This window comes from Nerophis ophidion, linkage group LG16 (assembly GCF_033978795.1).
Source record: "Nerophis ophidion isolate RoL-2023_Sa linkage group LG16, RoL_Noph_v1.0, whole genome shotgun sequence".
NCBI lineage: Eukaryota > Metazoa > Chordata > Actinopteri > Syngnathiformes > Syngnathidae > Nerophis > Nerophis ophidion.
Genome location: NC_084626.1, coordinates 15,014,125 through 15,038,217, shown reverse-complemented (window position 1 = coordinate 15,038,217; position 24,093 = coordinate 15,014,125). Strand labels below are relative to the sequence as shown.

Here is a 24,093-nt window from a genome sequence, read left to right as displayed (position 1 = left end):
GAGACACTGGCGGTCAACACACCCGTGGCCACACCCCTCCGACTTTCAGGTACTATTTAATCTCACTAAATCACTGGCAATAAAAAAGGCAGATAAGGGATTTTCCAGAATTATCCTAGTAAATGTGTCTAATAACCTCTGAATCGCTCCCACTGCAATCGCCTTTTTTTTTAACTCTTTTTTTCTTCTTCTAGTCCTTCACTCTAAATTTCCTCATCCACGAATCTTTCATCCTCGCTCAAATTAATGGGGAAATTGTCGCTTTCTCTGTCCAAATAGTTCTAGCTGCTGGTAGCTATAATTGTAAACAATGTGCGGATGTGAGGAGCCCTACAACCCGTGACGTCACGCGCACATCGTCTGCTACTTCCGGTAAAGGCAAGGCATTTTTTTTTAGCGACCAAAAGTTAGGAACTTTATTGTCGATGTTCTCTACTAAATCCTTTCAGCAAAAATATGGCAATATCGCGAAATGATCACGTTGGACACATAGAATGGACCTGCTATCCCCGTTTGAATAAGAAAATCTCATTTCAGTAGACCTTTAACACGTCAATAATGAAAGGAAACAGTGTTGCAAACTTGGCAACTTTGTCGCTATATTACAGGAGAACTTAAAGACTCCCTTAGATATTTTTATTTGAGACTACATACAGCAACTTTGAAAAAAATCAAATTTCATTTGTATTTGTTAAAGGGTCTGTTATCAACATGTACACAGATGCCTAGAGGGAGCCAACTTTCAAATGTAATTTACACAGTATATCCCTGCCTCTAACAGCTTTTCGTATGCACGTGCACACGCATTATCTTAAGCTGTCGTTAGCTAATAATAGAAATTTAGATCACTAGTGTTAGCTTTTATTGAATGTATCATCTATCATAACAACATGACTCCAAATTGTTTGTTGCTTCCCTTGGACTACATTTTTTAATGTGTGCCGTGTTGACGAGACCAAGTGATTACTTATGTCATTACATAGACTTTGTTGATGTGAAAAATATAGACAATTGTCAAAAAAATGTGTTGTGTTTAACCAAAAATGGTAACATAAGCTTACCAGTGGTGTTCTTATGTTTTTTGCTTTTAAAAATATTGCTGTGAGGTAGTTGCAAACAGCATCTTTCACATTTTGTTGAACTTGTCATGTTTTTAGGTCTCTTCTACAGTGTCTATCAAATGACACGCACATGCGTCACGGCAAATGAGACGAGATGGCGGTCTTGTAGGAAACACTGCAGTTTTCAATAATCCATACCATAGGTGGATCTTTCCACAACACGTCCTGTGTGGGAGAAGTTATCAGTAGCGTAGCCAAACTCGCCCTCCAATGTGTAATCCTGGAAATGGCAAAGTAGAAATAAATTCATGTGTTTTCTTCCAATTGCTTATCAGTACAGGAAACTCACTCTGGTTACTTGCAGGCTTTGGAGGCCATTCAGCACTTTGTTTCCCTTCCCAACACCGAGAACTAAAAGGAAAATGACACAAGTGATGTTAAAAACAATGCTTGGATTACAAAGAAAAAGACAATGAATTAGGGCTGGGCGATATTGGCTTTTATTAATATCGTGATATTTTTATGCCATACTGCGATATACGATATATATTACGATATCTTGCCTTGGCCTTGAATGAACACTTGATGCATATAATCACAGCAGTATGATGATTCTATGTGTCTACATTAAAACATTCTTCTTCATACTGCATTAATAATATATGCTATTTTTAAACTTTCATGCAGAGAGGGAAATCCCAACTAAGTCAATTGACCAAAAGTGTATTTATTAAATAGTCTTCATTCTCTCGCGGGTGACTTTTTAAATGAAAGAACAAATTAGTAGTGCTGCTACCTTTTTGTAGTAACACTTCTGCTGCATACTTTGCATATTGCTGTTGTCTGCTGAATATCTTCCGACTTGAAGCCAAACCATCGCCAGATGATGGACCCCCAGCTCTTTATTTTGGGCATTTATTGTTCTTCCTCCATTTGTGATCAGTTTCACACCATCTCTCTCTTGTATTGTCACAAGTTCCGCTCCGCTCGACCTGCCTCAGCTAACATTAGCCATGCTGCTACCTCTCTGGTCGGCAAGAGCGTGTGACGCTACATGTGCGAGAGTATGTGACGTATGTAAGAAGGCAGGCTTGTTTTATGTCTCTGTGAGAAGCAGACACAAGAAGGAGTGATAAACGCCAGTAATGTAATGCACACAGCTAAAAGCAACTGTAGAAGAACATATAATCGAATATTACGATAGTCATTTTCTATATCGCACAGAGACAAACCTGCGATATATCGTTTATATCGATATATCGCCCAGCCCGACAATGAATATCATACCCATAACACCAGAAGATGATGTATCCAAGCGATGTCCTACACCGACTGGAATATACTTGAATTCACTCCCAGTCACTGCAACAAAACATTGTATTAGTTTTATTTAAATGGATTATACACAGTAGTACAGATCAACTCAACAAACCATAATGTGATCATGTGTGCATGTAATAAACTTAAAAGTACATGTATGTGTAATTAGACCGTTCAGAACAAAACCTCACCACAGGCGTACAAACTCCCTACATGGTATACATTAAAAGTGAGGGTGCAGAAGAGTTTGTCATGAGTCATGACATGCATCTACTCTGTAAACAAATAATAGTGCAATGCCGGTTTTGGCTAGCAGGAGTGCCAAGGAAAGGTCAGAGCTTGAAAACACGCTTTCGATTATAAAGTCTCTTGTTTGGGAACACCTGGCTTTTTCCGTAGTGTGCTGCCATTGTTCAGTAGAGATGTAGAACAGAACAACAAGCTAGAGCTATTAATGTTACACTTCAACTAATAAGGAAATTTACAAAAAAATATAAGACAAATCTATATTCAAACATACACTTTTGCATTCGCCTTGCATGAAATTATATGTACTTTTATTATTTTGTATCGAGGAATGCTAGTAAAAGTTCAATCAAATAAAATTAGTCAAAGAGAACAATCAATCAATCAATTAATCAAAGTTTATTTATACAGCCCTTAATCACAAATGTCTCAAAGGCCTGCACAAGCCACAACGACATCCTCGGCTCAGATCCCAATGGTAGGTATGAAAAAGACTAACCTGTTTATTATCAACTACCTGGAATGGATTAATGCTGTCTTTAAATTGAAGTAGAGTGTTAATTGTAGTTTGGCAACACCTAGTGTCCACAATCATTTATTAAGAAGCTCACGACGCAGTAAGTTGAAAGTTGCGGGCACGTATGATACTGGATACTAACTAATAAGTTTCTGCTTAGGAGACTGTGTGTGCGTAAGCCCAACTATAAATGTTTGGTCATTGTTTATATTGACAAATGTGCCGTTTTAGACTGCAATATTTGTAACCTGATACGAAGTTAGCACAAATCATACATACTTGTATCATTTTGTAGTGTGGAATGTTTGAAAAGCTACGATAAGGTCGCGACTTGTCAAGGGTGTACTCCGCCTTCCGTCCGATTGTAGCTGAGATAGGCACCAGCGCCCCCCGCGACCTCAAAGGGAATAAGCGGTAGAAAATGGATGGATGGATGGATGTTTGAAAAGACTTGATCAAGTGAAAAGTGATTGGTATCAAAAACACAGGACAGATTTATGTTTTTTGAAGTGGAGAGGTAATTTGACTTTTGGGTCACACCTAAAAGTCACAATAATTATTTAAATTGTTTCATCACACTTCTGCCCAAGTGCAGTTGGGATAGGCTCCAGCACAAATGCGACCCCGAAAGGGACAAGTGGTAAAAACTGGATGGACGCAGTAAGTTGACTGATGTTGACACATTTGTTATTGCATACTTTCTAATACACTTCTGCCTTGGAGACTTAGTATGTGTAAGTAATATGCAAATATAATTATTTAATACTTCCTTATACTGACAAATGTGCAGTTTAAGGCCATGTCTACTTAGGCCATGTCTACACTAAGTTGTTTAACCCCTTAAAGAAATAATTATTTAGCCTAAGCCCCGTTTCAGCCACACTAAACCACCGCTTAAGGTCCCACCCCTCGGACAAATTTTTACACGGGTAAGTCAGCCCTGTATTTCTTGAATCTCCGGCACTTAGCCTTGTGTGGACTCATTGATCGTTTACAAAGCGAGTTCAGAGAGAAAGTGACTCCAGAAACACCCCGCCCACACAGGAAATGACGGCATAAAGCCCGCGCTCCACACAGGAAAAGACATCAGAAAGAACGTGCCACAGGCCGCATTATAACAAAGATGGAGGCGGATCTGCAAGTTCGTTTAGTTAAGGACACTTATTACATATGTCTAGCTGCTAGCTCATAATATCCTATAGCCTACCATGTTTACTTTTTGTAAATGACCACTTAAAAACAAAAAAAGATCCAACTTCTGTGCTTTTTGGAGGACATTTAGGTATTGGGACTGCTCATATCGGAGATTTAACATGCAAGCCAATATATCAAGGTCTTTTCTAATATCGGACCGATATAAATATAAAATCGGGACACCCCTAATTTTCCAGCATTTTTTAGGGGGCCTCAGGCATAAAGTAAAGCTACAATCAAATCAATTATGAATGGGATCCTAGATATTACACTCGTTTTTTTTTGTCACAAAGCTAGAATGTCCAGTTTTTATTCAGATTAGTTTTGTTTTGTTTTTTGTTTTTTTTGTCCTGTCCAGCTTCTCAGGCAAATAATATAGTTGATGTAGATGCCCATATCGGCTGTTCAGATTTACTTTACAAAAGAGAAGTGTAGGATACTTCTCTTTTTGTCTTATTTGAATGTGACTTTATTAAATGTATTTATATTATCATTTGGTGCAGCCGGGCCGGAGCATGAGGGGATAGAAAGAGAAAAAAGGGAAGACAGAGGGGGAAATTGTGGGGATAAGAGGGGGATTAGACAGAGAGACAAAAACAACAACAGCAAATACAACAATAACAACAACAACAATAGAACAACACCAGCACATACATAATATGTACAAATATGATCGTAATAGTGATAGCAAATAAGCAGTTAGTGAAATAAATAATATAGTAATGACAATGAGCATTTTTACACTAAAACTGGAGCAATACAAATACCAATAGAAAAAGGGCTATTGATCATGCACAAAACCAATAGTTTACCTCTATTATCAACAATAAAGTTGTTCAAATGCAACAATACGTATACATGATAGCTAGAAAGATAATAAAAATAAATAAATAAATGAAAAAAATATATGTATATATATATAATAATAATAAAAAAAGGAAAAAAAAAAAAGAAAAAAAAGGAATACCGAAAGATGAAAGGGAAGAGAGAGAGACAACCTATATTAATCTTGTAGATTGTTATAGTAACAATGGTTTAAGCTCTGTCAATATGCCTTGTGTTACCCAGATTACCCTAGGGCAACACGTTGATATATGTTTGATGAAACATGATTATGTGCATGAGTGTATGTATTTATATGTACTTGTGTATGAACAGAATGTGTATATGAATGTTTGTACAGTAAATGTATATGTACAGTATATGTATGTTTGTTTGTACAGTGAATGTATATATATGTTCGTACCGTGAATGTGCGCGTGGATGGACGGACTTGGAGTATGTAGGTATGTACTGTATTTGTGTATGTATGTGGGAGCGTAGGTACCAATGTATGGACGTTTGTATGTATGAGTAACGGTGTGTGTTGTGTTAGTATATGTGGGTTTGTATGTACAATATATTTGACCCCTAGTGTGCATGGGAGCCAGAGTGCGGACCCAGCCGCCCAGAGAGCCCAACCCAACAGCAGGTGTGGCGCCCAGGGAACCAGGGACTACCCGCCCCACGCAGCCAGGGCGGCCGGCAGCGGGAACCCCAGAGCCCGGCCCACCGCGCCGCCCGGAAGAGCCGGCAGCAGGCCACAGACAGACGCGCCCGGCAGAGGACAGGGCACGAGAGAAGCAGCGGACGGCCAGACCCCAAGCCAGCGAGAGAGAACCCCCCACACGGGCAGAAAGACGGGACGCCCCGCCCGGGGGAACCCAGAGACTCCCCGCAGTCGGACGGGAAGACCGCTCCCGCCCCACCAGCACCCGGGCCCCCCCCAAGCCCACCTCCACCCCCAGGGAGCACGGCGCGGCCCACACCAGGCCACCACACCAGGCCACCCCACCCGAGCCGGCCGTCACAGGACCACCCAGCGCAGGGCCGCGGGGACCACCCACCCCACCCGCAGGGACCCCAACGATGGAGATGGAACAACCAGCAACCGCCCTGTCGAAGTCCCCCCCTGAGGGAGGGGAGAAAAGGAAAAAAAAAATTTAAAATAAAACAGAACAAAAAAACAAAAAAAATTATATATATATATATATATATATATATATATATATATATATATATATATATATATATATATATATATACACACACACACACACACACACATATACACACATATATATACATACATGCACACATACACATATATACATACACATACATACATATATATACCCACATACATACACACGTATATATACATACATGCACACATACATGCATATACACACATACCTCCGCATACATATATACACAACAAAACAAAAACAAAAATTAAAAAAAAAATTTTTTTTTTAAATAAGCTCACAGACAGGCTGACACACAACATCACTACCCCAGCAGCTGGCCGACTCGCAGCAACTCGGAATACCCTGCAGCACCAAGCTACCACAATGGATGAGGGGACTAGACCCAGACCAAGAAGGACACCTGGAAGGGATGGACGACGGGACCCAGGGGCCCCAGACATGCAGCCCGGATGCAGTAGGCTGAGGCGCCGACCCCGATTGACCAGCATGCCCAGAGCGTATCCCCAGAAATATACCTACACATATATACATACACACACACATACATATACAACTATATACATCTGCATATATACATACACACACGCGTGTGTATGTATATATTCATACATACACATACTGGCATATATATATATATATATACACACACATATACATACATACATATATACACACACATACATACATACATATTCAGATTAGTTTAAGCACCTTAAATTTGCAAAAAGCCAAAATGACCACTGCATCCTTCAATTTTTTTGTATACGATAATCTATAGTTATTTTGACAGCACTTTTCAGTATTCTATCTTACATATAGGAATGATTTTTGTTAAGAAATGATCGATTTCGATGACATTATCCAATCTTCTTATCGAACCGATTCCTTATCGAATCCAGATAGGTTGTTGTATATGGAAAAAAACACAATACTTAGTTTAACAAAAGCTCACTTATTTTTTTAAGAAAAAAATAATAAAATAAATAAATAAATAAATATTGACTGTTGTTACCCAAAAAATTAAATAAAATAAATAAATGTTGACTGTTAGTGCCCTTTTAAGTGGGCCACCTAAGAAAAATACATCCAGGGAAAATACTGCGTTCCTTTATATTCTAGAGCACTTTACATTTGAAACAAATCTCAAGAGTAATGGTGTAGTTTACATTTTTCTCCATTACATGTCAACAAAATACAATTATTAACCTGCTTGTATCCGTCTGTGTTCACCAAGTTGAAGGGGAGGAGATTTTTCACCATCATTCTCGTTATTTTGCGAGTAATGTTGTTACTCTCCTCCTCACTCATCTTGCTGCGCTCTGAGTTATTCTTCGATATGGTAAATGGGTTAAAGCTCTGTGCTACAGGGCAAACACTGCCCTGGTCAGTCTGGCTGTAATGAATGTCATCATCTAAAGTTTATTAGACAGACCTGAAAACTCTGGAGTGGTGTAGGCAACAAGATACCGTTAACGTTATCAGGCACATACAAAAAGGCTAACGTTAACGTTACCGTTAGCCACTGACTATGCTTAGGTAACATTAGTCTAGCTAACATTACTGCAGTCCTGGTTGACATAAGATGTAACGTTATTTTAGCCTAAAGGCTACAAGTGAGCAGATATGGAAATTAACCGGCAACAGTAAACGTTAGTTACTCACCGGCACTATCACTGGGACTGCAGTTTGAAGCAGAGGGCCGTGCTTCGTCATTTCTGTCGCTGCTTCTCCACATGTCGAAGACGCGACATGTTTCTCTAACCTTCAGGTTATGAAAGGCCTGAACATGTTTCAACATGTTTGTTGTACTGCTCCCCTTACAGGAAAGCGAAGCGTGGCAATAATTGCAGATAGCCGTTTCCGCGTCGTATTTCTTAGTAAAGTGAGGCCAGACCTCGGAGCGTTTTTTCCGGTCTATTGTTGTTGCTGCTTCTGTATCTGCCGCTGAATGACTGAGCTACGTTGTTTCCTGTGACACGAGATTCGTTCCCAGGGATGCGAATAAAGAACCACATTTCTTTCTTTACTATAGTGGCTTCGATAACGGGAACCGTTTCTCAAAAGGGGATTCAAATCCATGGAATCGGTTCTTTTTTTATTGAACAATCGGGAGAACCGGTTTCAGACATCATTCCTAGTTACATATAAAACATATTAATGCTGTTTACACAAACACTAATCGGTTTTATATTTTGCCTTTTTCCCCTGACTGTACCCCCAAATTAAATGCGCTGTGACCTTAAAAGCAATACATACCGAAACCATGACTAGGGTTACCGTTTCGACCCTACTGCAGCGAGGAGATTGTGTGAGCCTTATAAGAAAGCGGTGCATACCCAGAGGGTGTTTGGACAAGACTGGGACAGAGGATGCTGACAGTTCTGTGGGCATCAAAGCGTTGCTGCCTGGTTGGGCCAAAAAGCGGATCTGCTCAGGAAGAGGCAGCGGTGGCAACGCATCCAAACCTGCAAAGGGAAAGAACAGGTCAAGTAGAATAGTGGATGGGAATGCCATCCATCCATTTTCTACCGCGTATTCCCTTTTGGGTCGCGGGGGCCGCTGGTGCCTATCTCAGCTACAATCAGGCGGAAGGCGGTGTACACCCTTGACATGTCGCCACCTCATCGCAGGGCGTGGATGGTAATGGTTTAGTTGAAATCAACTTACTTTAACTTAACTTCAACTGGCTCATTTTACTACATTGACTTCCTTGCTAAACCCCTTGCAAACTTTTACTACACATATTTGATATGCTGTGGTAGGGCTGGGCGATATATCAATATACTCGATATATCGCGGGTTTGTCTCTGTGCGATATGGAAAATAACTATATCGAGATATTCGAGTATATGTTCTCACAATGTTGCTGTTAGCTGCGGGTATTACACTACATGCATTTCCCACTTTTTCTTGTCTCTCCTTCTCACAGATTTAAGTGGGAATATGTTGAACATTATGCGGCAAAAGCATTGCTGCAAAAAGTAGCATTATTGCTATTTTGTAGCATCATTTGAAAAGTCACCCGCTGGAGAATGAAGAGTGCTTGAAATTGCATGTCAACATCTCCGTTCGGTGCCAAACTAACAAAATCCCGGAGCAACCATTTCCACAACGCCGTATGAAAAAAGAAATCAACAACAGGAGATAACGTCCGCGGGAACGAAGGACACACACTAATTGATTTCCTGTTATGCAATTCATTTTTATTTGACTTTTTTTTTTAAAATATCCTGTGTAACATAATGCACAAAAGGGCACTTTATTTTTTTAAACTATTGTAGTGGCGTTTTGAACAAAAAGTGCACTTTAATTTAGTGTTGCTTTGACATGTCATCTTGGTGACATGCACAAAAGAGCATTAATAGCTTGTTTTAAAATGTCTCTGACAATCTTGCACTTTCTGTTTTGGAAAATACATGAATTTTTGTGCCACTGCTTAAAGGCCTACTGAAATGAGATGTTCTTATTTAAACAGGGATAGCAGGTCCTTTCTATGTGTCATACTTGATCATTTCGAGATCTTGCCATATTTTTGCTGACAGGATTTAGTAGAGAACATCGACGATAAAGTTTGCAACTTTTGGTCGCTAATAAAAAAGCCTTGCCTGTACCGGAAGTCGCAGATGATGACGTCACCCGTGTGAGGGCTCCTCACATCCTCACATTGTTTATAATGGGAGCCTCCAACAAAAAGAGCTATTCGGACCGAGAAAACAACAATTCCCCCATTGATTTGAGCGAGGATGAAAGATTTGTGGCTGAGGATATTGATAGCGAAGGACTAGAAAAAATAAATAAATAAATAAAGTTTAAAAAAAAGGCGATTGCATTGTGAGCGATTCAGATGTTTTTAGACACATTTACTAGGTTAATTCTGGAAGATCCCTTATCTGCTTACTGTTTTAATAGTGTTTTAGTGAGATTTTAAAGATTGTAAAGACATACCTCGAGGTCGGATGGCTGCGGTGAACACGCAGTGTCTCAGATAGAAGCCGAGGAGCCAAGCTCACAGCTGCCTTTTTTGACATGACAGCTGCTGCAGGACAACGAATAATACATTGATGTCTCCGGTAAGATATATATCACAATTTCCCCATCCAAAAACATGCTGGTTGACGTAGAGAAAACATGTTCGCTTGACCGCTCCGCTTCACAACAAACGAAGAAACACCGGCTGTGTCTCGGTGCTAAAGACAGCTGCAATCCACCGTTTTCCATCAACAGTATTGTTCTTTATAGCCTCCATTAATAAATGAACAAATTGCAAAAGATTCAGCAACACAGATGTCCAAAATACTGTGTAATTACGCCATGAAAAGAGACGACTTTTAGCCTTGTTTGGTGAAGCGCTAATATTTCCTTACAGTCCGTGACGTCACGCGACGTTTTTAACAAGAAACTCGCGGGAAATTTAAACTTGCAATTTAGTAAACTAAAAGGACGTATTGGCATGTGTTGCAATGTTAATATTTCATCATTGATATATAAACTATCAGACTACGTGTTCGGTAGTAGTGGGTTTCAGTAGGCCTTTAATAACTGTTTAATACAGTTTTGCTAAATTGACTTAGTTGTGATTTCCCTCTCTGCATGAAAGTTTAAAATGATCATATATTAATGAAGTATGAACAAAAATATTAATATGTAGACACATAGAATCATCATACTGCTGTGATTATATGCATTAAGTGTTCATTCAAGGCTCAGGCAAAAATATCGCGATATATATCGTGTATCGTGACATGCCCCAAAAATATCGAGATAATAAAAGGCCATATCGCCCAGCCCTATGCTGTGGCATATACTTATTTTTTGTATTTAGTGGAATGAGCAGGTTCCGCGCCTGAATCGTAATAAATAATGCTGTGAAATGAATTATATTTATAAAGCGCTTATCTCTAGTGACTCAAAGCGCTTTACATAGTAAAACCCAATATCTAAGTTACATTTAAACCAGTGTGGGTGGCACTGGGAGCAGGTGGGTAAAGTGCCTTGCCCAAGGACACAACGGCAGTGACTAGAATAGCGGAAGCGGGAATCGAACCTACAACCCTCAAGTTGCTGGCACGGCCACTCTACCAACCGAGTTATGCCGCCCCTGTGTACATGACGTGCATCTTGTGTACATTTAGAAAATGTATGAGGAGTAGTAGAGCAAGTCTGACCTTTGAGGAGCTTGGTCTCGATGGTGTCCCTCACGACTTTCCATGGCATACCAGGAGGTTTGTAGACACAAAACAAACCCTCTAACCTTCGAAACATGCGAGCAGCAGGAGATGCCATCAGGACATTTACATTAAGGAGTCATTTTTAGTATAAAAGTACCAAAACAAAGACGAACGTGCTTGCTTGATAAATACAACAGCTGCACAAACTAACATGTGATGATTGCACGCTTTGGCGCATGCGCTGACAGCTGCTGACTGACCACAGCGCCTCCTGCTGGACCGGGGTGTACACGGCGTTGGTTCCAAGCACAAACACTGTATTCATGAAAAACATAAATATTTTGTTGAATATATAAATGCTACGTCATTAAATTTGACATATATCACAAAAAAATCGGGTTGGAGTGGTTTTGACTATTTACCACAATCTCGCGAGATCTTGTGCCACCTTACACGGAGGATACTTACAGCTACAGTCTTGTCTCGTTACGCGGTCGACATCACATTCTTCTGCTAAACAGACAACATAATACATATTTTTGCTGAACGTTCACAACTCTATCGTAGGTAGGTAGGGTTCCCTGTCCACGCATGGAATTTAATATTTATACTTTATCTGTGCCAGGAGTTTCATGACCTTTGGCAGCTGCTAAGCTAACATGAAGACATCCACTCGACCTGTGTTATTGTGAATCTGCTGGTACACGACACATTGTTTAACATGTAACATTGTTTAACACGCAATATTGTTTAACATGTAACAATGTTTAACACGCAATATTGCTTAGCACCGAAAACAATCATTTTTGTAGCGCAGTTGCTGACTTGCTGTGTCGGACTGGCTACGTCAAAAACTACAACTTGTAGCCATGACGACGTGATTGACAAGTTTCATGACTGGATTCCAGGTGGCAACTTGTCCAGGGTGTAAACCGCCTTCCGCCCGATTGTAGCTGAGTTAGGCACCAGCGACCCCAAAGGGAATAAGCGGTTGGAAATGGATGGATGGATTACTGGATTCCGATTTGTCGAAACGTACAATGTCAATCACAAACGTGCTTGGCAATTAAGTTAAATTAATGTTCAGTTGTGTTTTAAAACGTAAAAAACAACTTTTTCGGAGAGATAAAAGCTAGACTTCTACATTGCGGCCAAATATTTATTTATATTCACCGACTGACAAAAAAGTTTCACACAGCAGGCGTGACGAATCTGCGAATCGGTGGGGAAAACAACTTCTGAAGTCAAACCGGCACCCTGTCAACTTGTGTAAACATCAACCATGTGGCTATGTGCGGTATAGCAACGCTTGTCGTGTTTTAAAATAGTCGGTGACGTTTCTGTGTGCTTTGCTGACCAAAAGCTGGTCTGATCTCCCATTGTCGCGCAGTTTAACCAGTAGAGTGCAGCGGATACCATTTATCACTCCATTTTTCTACCGCTTGTCCCCTTTGGGGTCGCTGGAGCTTTTCTCAGCTGCATTCGGGCGGAAGGCGAGGGTACACCCTGCCTGGACAAGTCACCATCTCATCGCAGGGCCAACATTTATTGTGAGTTCAAATAAATATTAAGCATTTAGATCAGGGTCGTCTAACTCATTTTAGAGTGGGGGGCCACATAGAGAAAAATCTACACCCAAGTGGGCCGGATTGCTGAAATCACGGCACGAGAACTTAAAAATAAAGACAACTTCAGATTGTTTTCTTTGTTAAAAAATAAAACAAGCACATTCTGAAATTGTACAAATCATGTTTTTTTTTTTTTACAATTACCTGTTCAGTCAATAGTATATATATACTTTATTTGTCGTTATAGATATTTTTTGAATAAATTCTGTGATAATGTCATCAGTCAACTCATTGGTGTTCATTTTCAACCTATCAAGATAAAAAATTATATATAATCAAATTATCAATCAAACAATGTTTATTTATATAGCCCTAAATCACAAGTATCTCAAAGGGCTGCACAAGCCACAACGACATCTGCGGTACAGAGCCCACATAAGGGCAAGGAAAAACTCACCCCAGTGGGACGTCGGTTAAAGTGACTATGAGAAATCTTGGAGAGGACCGCATATGTGGGCAACCCCCCCGCACCCCCAGGGGGGACCGAAAGTAATAGATGTCGAGCGTTATTTGTGTAGTTTGATAATTTTCCTCGACTGATGTACTAACACAGGGGTAGGGAACCTATGGCTCTAGAGCCAGATGTGGCTCTTTTGATGATTGCGTCTGGCTGTCAGATAAATCTTAGCTGACATTGTTTAACACGATAAGTAATGAATATGTCTGCTAGTAATCACAGTGTCAAAAATAAAGTTCAAAATATAAAACATTCTCATGCATTTTAATCCATCCATCCGTTTCTATCGCACCTGTTCAAGAAGTCGCATTAATGGTCAAATGTATTTTATTTATAATTGGTCAGCTTCAGAATAACAATGTTATTAAAAAGAATACGAGATGCACACATTTAGTTGTTGTAATCAGGGAAAGTCCAAATAAAAGAGGAGGCGTAGAATTCTCTTGTCAGAGCGTGGGGCGACACTGTACAAGAGTACAGGTCTAAGCGTTTCTCCTCATTGAGCTAAACTGAATCCTGTCTCTGTTTAATTCCTTGCTTCTTGTCTGTTTAATATGTCATCAGTGTTTGAACCTGACAGATGTATTCAGGGTTAACAATATTATACGGCTCTCACGGAAATACATTTTAAAATATTTGGCTTTCATGGCTCTCTCAGCCAAAAAGGCTCCCGACCCCTGTCATCATGTGGTTTATTTTGTACATATGTAGCATCATCTACAAAGATACAAAAAATTGTTATTGCGACATTCAGTGGACACATTTAGAACAGTTGTTTCATTCCTTCCAAAATTTTAGGTTAATTTTTATACTTAGCAAACTCATCCCGCGGGCCGGATAAAACCTGTTCGCTGGCCTGATCCGGCCCTTTGGCCGTATGTTTAACACCCCTGATTTAGATAAATAAACACTTAAGGTAAAAATAACATATGTGTGCTTTAATTAATTGTTACAGATGGAAGATGCATCAATAGTGTTATTCATCAACCCACTTGAGGATGCTTGTCAGTTAATAAAAGTTCTGCATGTTCCCACACTCAAGTTTAATTGAATTTCCACGGAATAACAAGCATGTTCTCAGTGCAGGGAACTAGAATAGTTGTCCACTTAGACCATTTACGTGATTCAGTCTTCATGCCATCATTCTCGGTCTATTACTCATTGTAGAGACAGTTGCCCATAAACAATACATATATAAACAATTTTCCTAAAGGAACTCTCCTGAAGGAATCAATAAAGTACTATGCATCTAATACAGACCCTCATTCTACATTTTCATATTAGACTTTTTAAGACGTCATGGCAGCAAATGTAATTATTTTCCTAAATAGTTTTACCCTAAGTGTTTGGGTTGTTTGAGAGTTTTCCTGCTATTTCATTTCTCCACAGTGCAGGATTCTCAGTGACATTGGATTTCCATCGATTAAGTTGTCTTGTGTCACACCTCTGCAGGTGTCATGCGCGCTCCTCTGCGGTGGGTGCTGTGGGATGTAAAAGACACTCTGCTGAAGGTGCGTTCCTCTGTCGGAGAACAATACTGTGATGAGGCTAAACGAATGGGCCTCAGCCTCAACCCTGCGGAGGTCAATGCTGCTTTCAGTCAGGCGTATCGACATCATTCCAGCACATTCCCAAACTACGGCATCACTCACGGACTGGATGGACAGTCTTGGTGGAAGGCAGTGGTGAAAGCCACCTTCTCCCTGTGCAAGGTGCGGGACCCGGCCATACTGAATACGATGGCCCACCATCTATACCAGAACTTCAGCAAAGCAGAGAACTGGGAGGTAAATGAAGTATGATGTGATTCTTCCATCCATATGCAAGTTACAGGGCCCAAAAGACAATTCGTGTTGTCTCATTTGAGGTATTTCCAGACTCAAAGGTGGCTTTGGAGAACTGCTCCTTGCTGGGACTGCAGCTGGGAGTGGTTTCCAACTTTGACAACCGCCTTGAAGCCATCCTACACAGTTGTGGGCTGCTGTCTCACTTCAGCTTCCTGGTGACGTCAGAAGGAGCAGGTGTAGAGAAGCCCGAGGCGGCCATTTTTAACCAGGCACTGCAGAAGTGCGGCGTGCCGGCTGCCAGCGTAGCGCACGTCGGGGACCACTACGTGAACGATTACCTGGCGTCACGCTCGGTCGGTATCCATGGCTTCCTTTTGGACCGAAAAAGCCCCTTTGAGCGACGTGATGTCCCTAAAGAGCATCGGCTGTCATCGCTGGATGAGCTGCCTGTGCGACTTAAACAGCACATGGACGCACAATAGCATCATTTTGTAAGTATACGTGTCACGCAGTGCTTTCACACCTGTAGAGAACACAGTGGTGGAATTTCTGTCCCCTACTCATTGGACCTGCAGCATCTCCAGTCCGCTACTGAGCCTTTCGCAAATTAAGAAGTACAGTATGTGACAAAAGTGAGCACACTCACATTTAGCAGGCCTTATTATTACAGTATACTTTCCAAACGGGGCAGTAAAATATAGAAAACAAATATACTTAAGAATAATCAGTGTACAGCTTGTATAACAGTATAAAGTGACGAAAACGGTCTTGCCCTCAGTCAAGCATGGTCTTGGGTTACACAAGTACTGCCGGAACTGGAGAGCTGCAGTTTGTTGAAGGAAAAATGAAATTATTTACTGTATCCATTTTCCAATAAGTCTTTTTATGCCATTTTTACTACACGTCATATGAATTATATTTACCGTATTCCAGACCTGTTAATTTATATTAAAACATTTGTGGAAGCCCATTTTTATTTATCCCTGCTGTAGTCATTTAAATGTTGTATTCCATTGTCCACGGAAAATACAACTTTATTCTTGTGGTATCACAATGTTATTCTCCAAGCATTGCAACATTTTTCTCAAGACTTATTTTTTCTTTTCACCTGCCGTAGTACTTTTTACTTTCACACAATGAGAGATATTTGATAACAAACAAAAATAACTAAGGTTCATTTGTGGTTTATGTATCCTTATGGGAACTAGCGTCCTCTGCTATGGACAATTGTGTTTTGCACAACTGGGCTGTTTTTCCCCAGAAAATGTGTATTTCTGACAAAATAAATAGACCAAAAACTACTGCAGAAGACATGGGTTTATAGGAGGATATTACAATTCATAACTACAGTATGTGGGAACATTTTCAATGAAAAACAAAGACAACTAGAAAAGCACTCTGAGAGCGCAGACCACCGCCAGGCCCTACCTCTCAATGGTGAAGAATCCTTTTAAAAATACTGAATTCAGACAGTGATCTGTTACCTGCACAATCTAATCACAATATTTTACTTCAAAAACATTTCCTGAAAGTTTTCACCAAATTCCACCAAACAAGCTGCAAGAGGGTTCACTCTTTGCATCGATCTCAGCACCTTAATTTCCTTCAGTCGCGCAATGAAATAAACAGAATGAACTATTGATGCGTGACATGGACGAGATGAAATACATTTAGAGCTTTTAATAGTATCGTTATATTGTGATAATGCATGCTGACCAGGGCTGCGAATATTTGGGTGTCCCACGATTCGATTCAATATCGATTCTTGGGGTCACAATGCGATTCAAAATCGATTTTTTTTCCCAATTCAACACGATTCTTGATTAAAAAACAATTAGTTTCCCGATATAAAAGGATTCTCTATTCATTCAATACATAGGATTACAGCAGGATCTACCCCAGTCTGCTGACATGCAAGCAGAATAGTAGATTTTTGTAAAAAGCTTTTGTAATTGTAAAGGACAATGTTTTATCAACTGATTAAAATAATGTACTTTTGTTTTAACTTAATCGAACCAAAAATATGACTTATTTTATTTTTGTGAAAATATTGGACACAGTGTGTTGTCAAGCTTATGAGATGCGATGCAAGTGTAAGCCACTGTGATACTAATGTCCTTTTTTTTTTATTTTTATGAATGTCTAATGATAATGTCAATGAGGGATTTTTAATCACTGCTAAAATGAAATTATAACTAATATTGATACTGTTGTTGATAATCATTTTTGTTTCACTACTTTTGGTTTGCTCTGTGCCGTGTTTGTGTCTTCCCTCAATTGCTCTGTTTATTGCAGTGCTGAGTTTTGCTGGGTCAGGTTTGGTTTTGGAATTGGATTGCATTGTTATGGTATTGCTATGTATTGTTTTGTTGGATTGAATAAAAATAAAAAAATTAGATTTTTTAAAAATGAGAATCAATTCTGAATCGCACAATGTGAGAATCGCGATTCAAATTCGAATCGATTTTTTCCCACATCCCTTATGCTGACACATTAGCACAAGTAAATGACCGCGTCCTCAAAGCAATGAAGCATTCTTGCTGGGGGCTAATGTTTGTCCACAGTTCAACTGCAAAGCACTATCTAAGTCAGTAATCCTCGCCTCCATGGCGGCAAATAAAGTAAATTTTCATATAAACATCATCTCTTGAGGACGAGGAATAACTAAACATTAAGAGGATATGTTAAGTGGGTGAATTGATACAAATATCAGAGTAACAACACCAAACATAGTACCAGATTGATACCACAGTGTTTGATTGATATTACTTACAATCAAAAGTTATTTTGTTGTTGTTGTTATTGTATACAAACTCAGGAAATACTGGTAAGTAAGAGGGCTTTAAGAACAAAAAATTAACTATTTAAGTCAAGGCCAATAGGTGGTCATAAATTTAAAAAAAAGGGTTTTGATATTCCTACACCACCATCCTGTGTTTTTTTCTAATCAAAATTGCAATCATTCAGCGATCCTAAAAATTTGAAGTATCAGCATTGGTATGACCAATACTGCCCCAGTAACTAGTTGGTAATGGATCAATACCCACATTTATGGTATCTTCCAAAACTAAAGTAAATTATCCAAACAACAGAAGAATAAGTGATTTTAGATTTTAAGAGAAGTGTAGATACAACATAAAGTAACCTAATACAAACAGTAAATTAACCATTCTATTAATAATAGTTTTGAGAAAATACAACCGGAATTGATGTAATACCCCAGCAGCTAATTTAGTAGCCTTTGTAACCCATTTTTAATTGCTTCTATGTATATACCAAGTAAAATAATGTGATATATATTTTGTTACCGCTGGAGGCTGCAATATGTACAGTTGTGATAAAAATTATTCAACACCCACACAATTTTGGTGTTTTAGCAAGTTGGACAATTATTCCGTATTTTGTTCATAGTCATATCAAATAAAGATGCATTAAATAGACAAATGCAACTTGGATTACAACATTATATTTTGTAACATACCAAACAGTGTCATTTCTCTTAATATCTCATTGACAAAATTATTTAACCCCTTGAAGATCATAACTCTTAAGAACAGAATTTGAATAAGGTCTTTTCAATCAGGTGTTGAAAACACCTGTAGATGTGATTAGAACCATAACGAGCAACAATTAAACTGATTGAAAAAGACTGTGATGCTCAGCTTCTTGTAGATGGTCAATGGTGTATTTGCAACATGTAGAAGTCCAGGGAGTGGTCAAAGAAGTCAAGAGAGGAGGTAATTTCTCTTCATAAGAAAGGATATGGATATAAGAAAATAGTAAAGACATTACACATTCCAAGAGACACAGTTGGGAGCATAATTCGCAAGTTTAAAGCTAAAGGCACAAAAGGCATAGTGGAAACACTACCTGGGCGTGGTAGAAAGAGGATGCTGTGTGCAACTACTGTCCGGTATTTAAAGCATACAGTGGTGAAAAACCCCCGGGTAACAGCTGAGGAACTACAACAGGACATTGCAGAGGGGGGAACGCAGGTTTCGTCCCAGACAATAAGGCGCGCACTACGAGATGAAGGCCTCCATGCCAGAACTCCCAGGCGCACCCCACTTCTGACTACCAGGAACAAGAGAAATAGACTCCAATATGCCAAAAATCATCTGGACAAACCCCAAAGGTTTTGGGAAACTGTTCTATGGAGTGATGAGACAAAACTGGAACTCTTTGGGCCTATGAATCAATGTTATGTCTGGAGGAGAAAAATTGAAGCTTACAAAGAGAAGAATACCTTCCCTACTGTTAAGCATGGTGGGGGATCAAACATGCTCTGGGGCTGTTTCTCTGCCTCAGGTACCGGGAATCTCCAGCACGTTCAAGGCATTATGATATCTATTTCCTACCAGGATATATTAGCTGCAAATGTCATGAAGTCAGTGACGAAGCTGAGGCTTGGGAGACGTTGGACCTTCCAACAGGACAACGATCCCAAGCATACCTCCAAATCAACATCAGAGTGGTTGCAGAAGAAGGGCTGGAAGACTCTGGAGCGGCCTTCAACGTCGCCAGACCTAAATCCCATAGAAAACCTGTGGTGGGACTTGAAGAAGGCAATTGCAGCATGCAAGCCCAATAATATGAATGAACTGGAGGCCTTTGCCCAAGAGGAATGGGCTAAAATACCTGTAGATCGTTGCAAGAAGCTTGTGTCCGGTTATGTATCACGTTTGAAGAATGTAATTACTGCCAAAGGGTGTTCTTCTAAGTACTAAAGATGCATGTAACTAGGGGGTTGAATAATTTTGTCAATGAGATAAGAAAAATGTCCTTTTTTGGTATTTTGTAAAATACAGTGTTACAATTTAAGTTGCATTTGTCTATTTGACACATCTTTATTTGATATGACTATAAACAAAATACGGAATAAATGTCCAACTTGCTAAAACACCAAAATTTTGTGGGGGTTGAATAATTTTGATCACAACTGTACACCATATTTATTTTAGTCCATATTTCCCACACCCGGAGACGAACCCTCTTGTCATTTCTCTACTGTCTTTGTCTCTGTAGGTGGAGCTGCTGGCATATACACTTAGAAGTCTTAAGCCTGGTAACATTAACATAAAATAACTTAATGGAAAGGATCACTTGTTTCTTATCCAATTCCTGACATTTACTAAAACTTTGATCAAAATGTTAGCCTTAACCAACTAATTAAATGACAGTTTCGGTAACAAGGGGTCACTCAAAATTTAAATATCCTCCAGCATTCGTTGTCCTGGATGTCTTGCTGGGTTTTCTTTTCCCTTCACATTTGTGACAAATGGTTGCGGTCTGTTCTCGTGCCAAATGTTTGTGCTAGTAGTTAGCGAGGCAGCGTTTCTTCAGCTTAATAGCTTTGTAAACACTCGTATTTGAAGCCATCTGGTCCTGAGTAGATAGTGCGAGTGTTGGACTGTGAGGATCAAACTGGCAGGGAAAAGAACAGACCATAATGGCTGTTTGGTTGAGAGCAGAGCCTCTTATGGGGAATGGGGATTGACAAGAGTCCAAAATCTGATTGAAAGAGTTCAAGAGGAAAGCACTGTAGTTTACTACAAACTTTAACTCAGAGCTTTTAAATGTGACTTCTCAAACACTGTTGAGGCTTTTCCTTGATTTGTTTTCTCCACCTGAATTTTCACCTCTTGACATTTGTATGTTAAAGGATGTTACCGATCTCTGGGGAAGAGCTGCTTACTTCAAAGCTGGTTTAGTAGCTCAGCCAGACGGCTCTAAAAGGCTCCGCAGAAATCCAATTGTGCACATAATGGGATTGTAAAAGCGGGGAATAAAAGCTCACGCGTGCTGAAATGAGGCACATTTGTGGACAGAGTTTGTTATGAGAGGACATGTCTGTGCTTTTTGAATTTATTGAACAATTTTCTCAACTAATTGACTTGTCAATTTCCTCAGGAGGTTTGTCAATCCCTAAAATTAATGTTGTTGTGCTATTGACCACTAGCATCAAAGCAGGAGTTCAGAACTAGGGTTTTAACGATTACCAGTATTAAATTGTTTCAAAATCAAATGGGCGTAAAACCTTGATTGATTACCGCACTTTGATTAACTCCGAGAATGGTGAGACTGCTCATTTAATGTAGAAGCAAGCCAGCGCGCGAATCGCTATCTAGCTTAAATGCTACATGAATACAAGAGAACGTATTACAAACTACAGACCCCAATCTAAACTTGTGTAAACACTGTACTGTCTCAGCAACTAAGTCAAGGGTGCTCAAACCTTTTTCAGTGGGGGCCACATTAATACATTTTGTACATTGAAGATGCTACAACCAATACAATGTCAGTCAATAAATGTTAAACTATCTGAACAAAACAAAGCAACTCAGCTTTGTGTTATAGCTGACAGAGAAAATGAGTTTAACATCTAATCTAACACCAATGACATATTTCCTTTTCTTCTTCTTTACTAACACGATTCCACCAACTAAAACCTTTTTTAAGGGCTTTTGCACACTCAAAAACGTAACAAATCTTGCAAGAAATATGCAAATATTCATGGTGCTAGGACGCATGAATAACATCAATGACCATAAACAGTAACACTCACAGCTCGTCAGTCGTTTTAGTTTTACGGTCGCATTTGACGGTTTTCTGGTGAGATCTGCTTCCAGTTGGAATTCATGAACCCCCTGCATCTGCGCATGTGTATGAATTTTAGTAAATCCCAATGCGAAAACGGAATTGCACATTGAAGTAATATTTCACGCAAGTACAATCTTTACACTACATAACACCATTTTTGTATTGTGTCATTTAATATATGGTGCACATTTCACACTATGAACAATATGTATGATTTATTAGGTTATGTTTTTTTTTATCAGACTGTCTTATTGTGGCAGTCCGCTCCCTGTACGATCAGTGTCAGCGCTTGGTCCGCATTGCCGGCAGTAAGTCGGACACGTTTCCAGTGAGGGTTGGACTCCCCCAAGGTTGTCCTTTGTCACCGATTCTGTTCATAACTTTTATGGACAGAATTTCTAGGCGCAGTCAAGGTGTTGAGGGGTTCCGGTTTGGTGGCCGCGGGATTAGGTTTCTGCTTTTTGCAGATGACGTGGTCCTGATGGCTTCATCTGGCCGGGATCTTCAGCTCTCACTGGATCTGTTCGCAGCCGAGTGTGAAGTGGCCGGAATGAGAATCAGCACCTCCAAATCAGAGTCCATGGTTCTCGCCTAGAAAAGGGTGAAGTTCCATCTCCGGGTTGGGGAGGAAACCCTGCCCCAAGTGGAGGAGTTCAAGTACCTAGGAGTCTTGTTCACGAGTGGGGGAAGAGTGGATCGTGAGATCGACAGGCGGATCGGTGCGGCGTCTTCAGTAATGTGGACGTTGTACCGATCCGTTGTTGTGCAGAAGGAGCTGAGCCGGAAGGCAAAGCTCTCAATTTACCGGTCGATCTACATTCCCATCCTCACCTATGGTCATGAGCTTTGGGTCATGACCGAAAGGATAAGATCACGGGTACAAGCGGCCGAAATGAGTTCCCTGAGTCGGGGTGCGGGGCTCTCCCTTAGAGATAGGGTGAGAAGCTCTGTCATTCGGGAAGAACTCAAAGTAAAGCCGCTGCTCCTCCACATCAAGAGGAGCCAGATGAGGTGGTTCGGGCATCTGGTCAGGAGGCCACCCTAACGCCTCCCGAGGGAGGTGTTTAGGGCACATCCAACCGGTAGGAGGCCACGGGGAAGACCCAGGACACGTTGGGAAGACTATGTCTCCCGGCTGGCCTGGGAACGCCTCGGGATCCCCCTGGAAGAGCTACACGGAGTGGCTGGGGAGAGGAAAGTCTGTACTTCCCTGCTTAGGCTGCTACCCCCGAGACCCGACCTCTGATAAGCGGAAGAAGATGGGGTTTTTTTCTGGCAAATTGAAAGCACTGCCAGCATGCGAATGTGAAATTAGGGATGTAACAATAAACACTATTAATGTTAACCCTAGTAAAACTCTGGACAGTATTACAGTTTTAAAATGAAATGGTAGAAAAAACGTGATTGATAACTGCACTTTGATTAAGACACAGACCGACTGCCACTAGCTTGCTAGCATAAGTGCTAACATGAAAATAAGACATTGATGCCTTTCCCCATTAGGAAACAACATGCCCCAATATAAAACTGTATAAACACATTGCTTTCTGAGCAACAAATATATTCAATTGTGCACACAGAACCTAAAGCTGTGCTCTCTTAGTACAGAGTGATCATGCTGGACTCCCATACTATTAACTAGATCCACTCGACGTCCATTGCACCGGTCGCCCAGCCCCCACATCTGCGGTCCCCTCCAAGGTTTTCTCATTGTATCCTATTGGGTTGAGTTTTTTATTGCCCTGGTGTGGGATCTGAGCAGAGGATGTCGCTGTGGCTTGTGCAGCCCTTTGAGACACTTGTGATTAAGGGCTATAGAAATAAACTTTGACTATACCCAGAGGAATACGAGACGGCGGTGTTTTCACACAGGACGCCACAATGCTCGCCACAAATAATAATAATAGATTAAATGTGCGAAGCACTTTTCATTTAAATCTTAAAGTGCTACAAAACAAGCCTATATTTAAAATAATAAAAGCTTAACCATTAAACCACATGAAGTACTTTGGTGGCGTTGCTCAGATGGGAGAGTGGCCGTTTAGAAAGTTGAGGGTTCCTGGTTTGTGAATCCAGCTTCCGCTG

At 40.3% G+C, this 24,093-nt stretch overlaps 2 protein-coding genes across 4 annotated transcripts in view; one reads left to right on the top strand and one right to left on the bottom strand.

The window, feature by feature from the left end:
* The window catches only part of trub2 (TruB pseudouridine (psi) synthase family member 2), an 18,440-nt gene extending 5,933 nt beyond the window's left edge, over nucleotides 1-12,507 (bottom strand). The window contains exons 1-6 of the mRNA XM_061874400.1: nucleotides 12,005-12,507; nucleotides 11,534-11,851; nucleotides 8,705-8,833; nucleotides 2,349-2,423; nucleotides 1,411-1,472; nucleotides 1,260-1,341 (exon numbers count right to left, since the gene is read on the bottom strand). Of these exons, the coding sequence (XP_061730384.1) occupies nucleotides 1,260-1,341; nucleotides 1,411-1,472; nucleotides 2,349-2,423; nucleotides 8,705-8,833; nucleotides 11,534-11,651 (466 nt within the window). The 5' untranslated portion in view covers nucleotides 11,652-11,851; nucleotides 12,005-12,507. The remainder of the gene's footprint in view (nucleotides 1-1,259; nucleotides 1,342-1,410; nucleotides 1,473-2,348; nucleotides 2,424-8,704; nucleotides 8,834-11,533; nucleotides 11,852-12,004) is intronic.
* Nucleotides 11,948-24,093, top strand: part of LOC133535008 (haloacid dehalogenase-like hydrolase domain-containing protein 3) — a 19,259-nt gene continuing 7,113 nt past the window's right edge. For 2 of the 3 annotated variants that reach the window (XM_061874401.1, XM_061874402.1), the window contains exons 1-3: nucleotides 11,948-12,103; nucleotides 15,074-15,408; nucleotides 15,489-15,899. In XM_061874401.1, coding sequence (XP_061730385.1) covers nucleotides 15,079-15,408; nucleotides 15,489-15,890 — 732 coding nt within the window. In that variant the 5' untranslated portion in view covers nucleotides 11,948-12,103; nucleotides 15,074-15,078 and the 3' untranslated portion in view covers nucleotides 15,891-15,899. The other variant, XM_061874404.1, reaches the window with a different exon arrangement.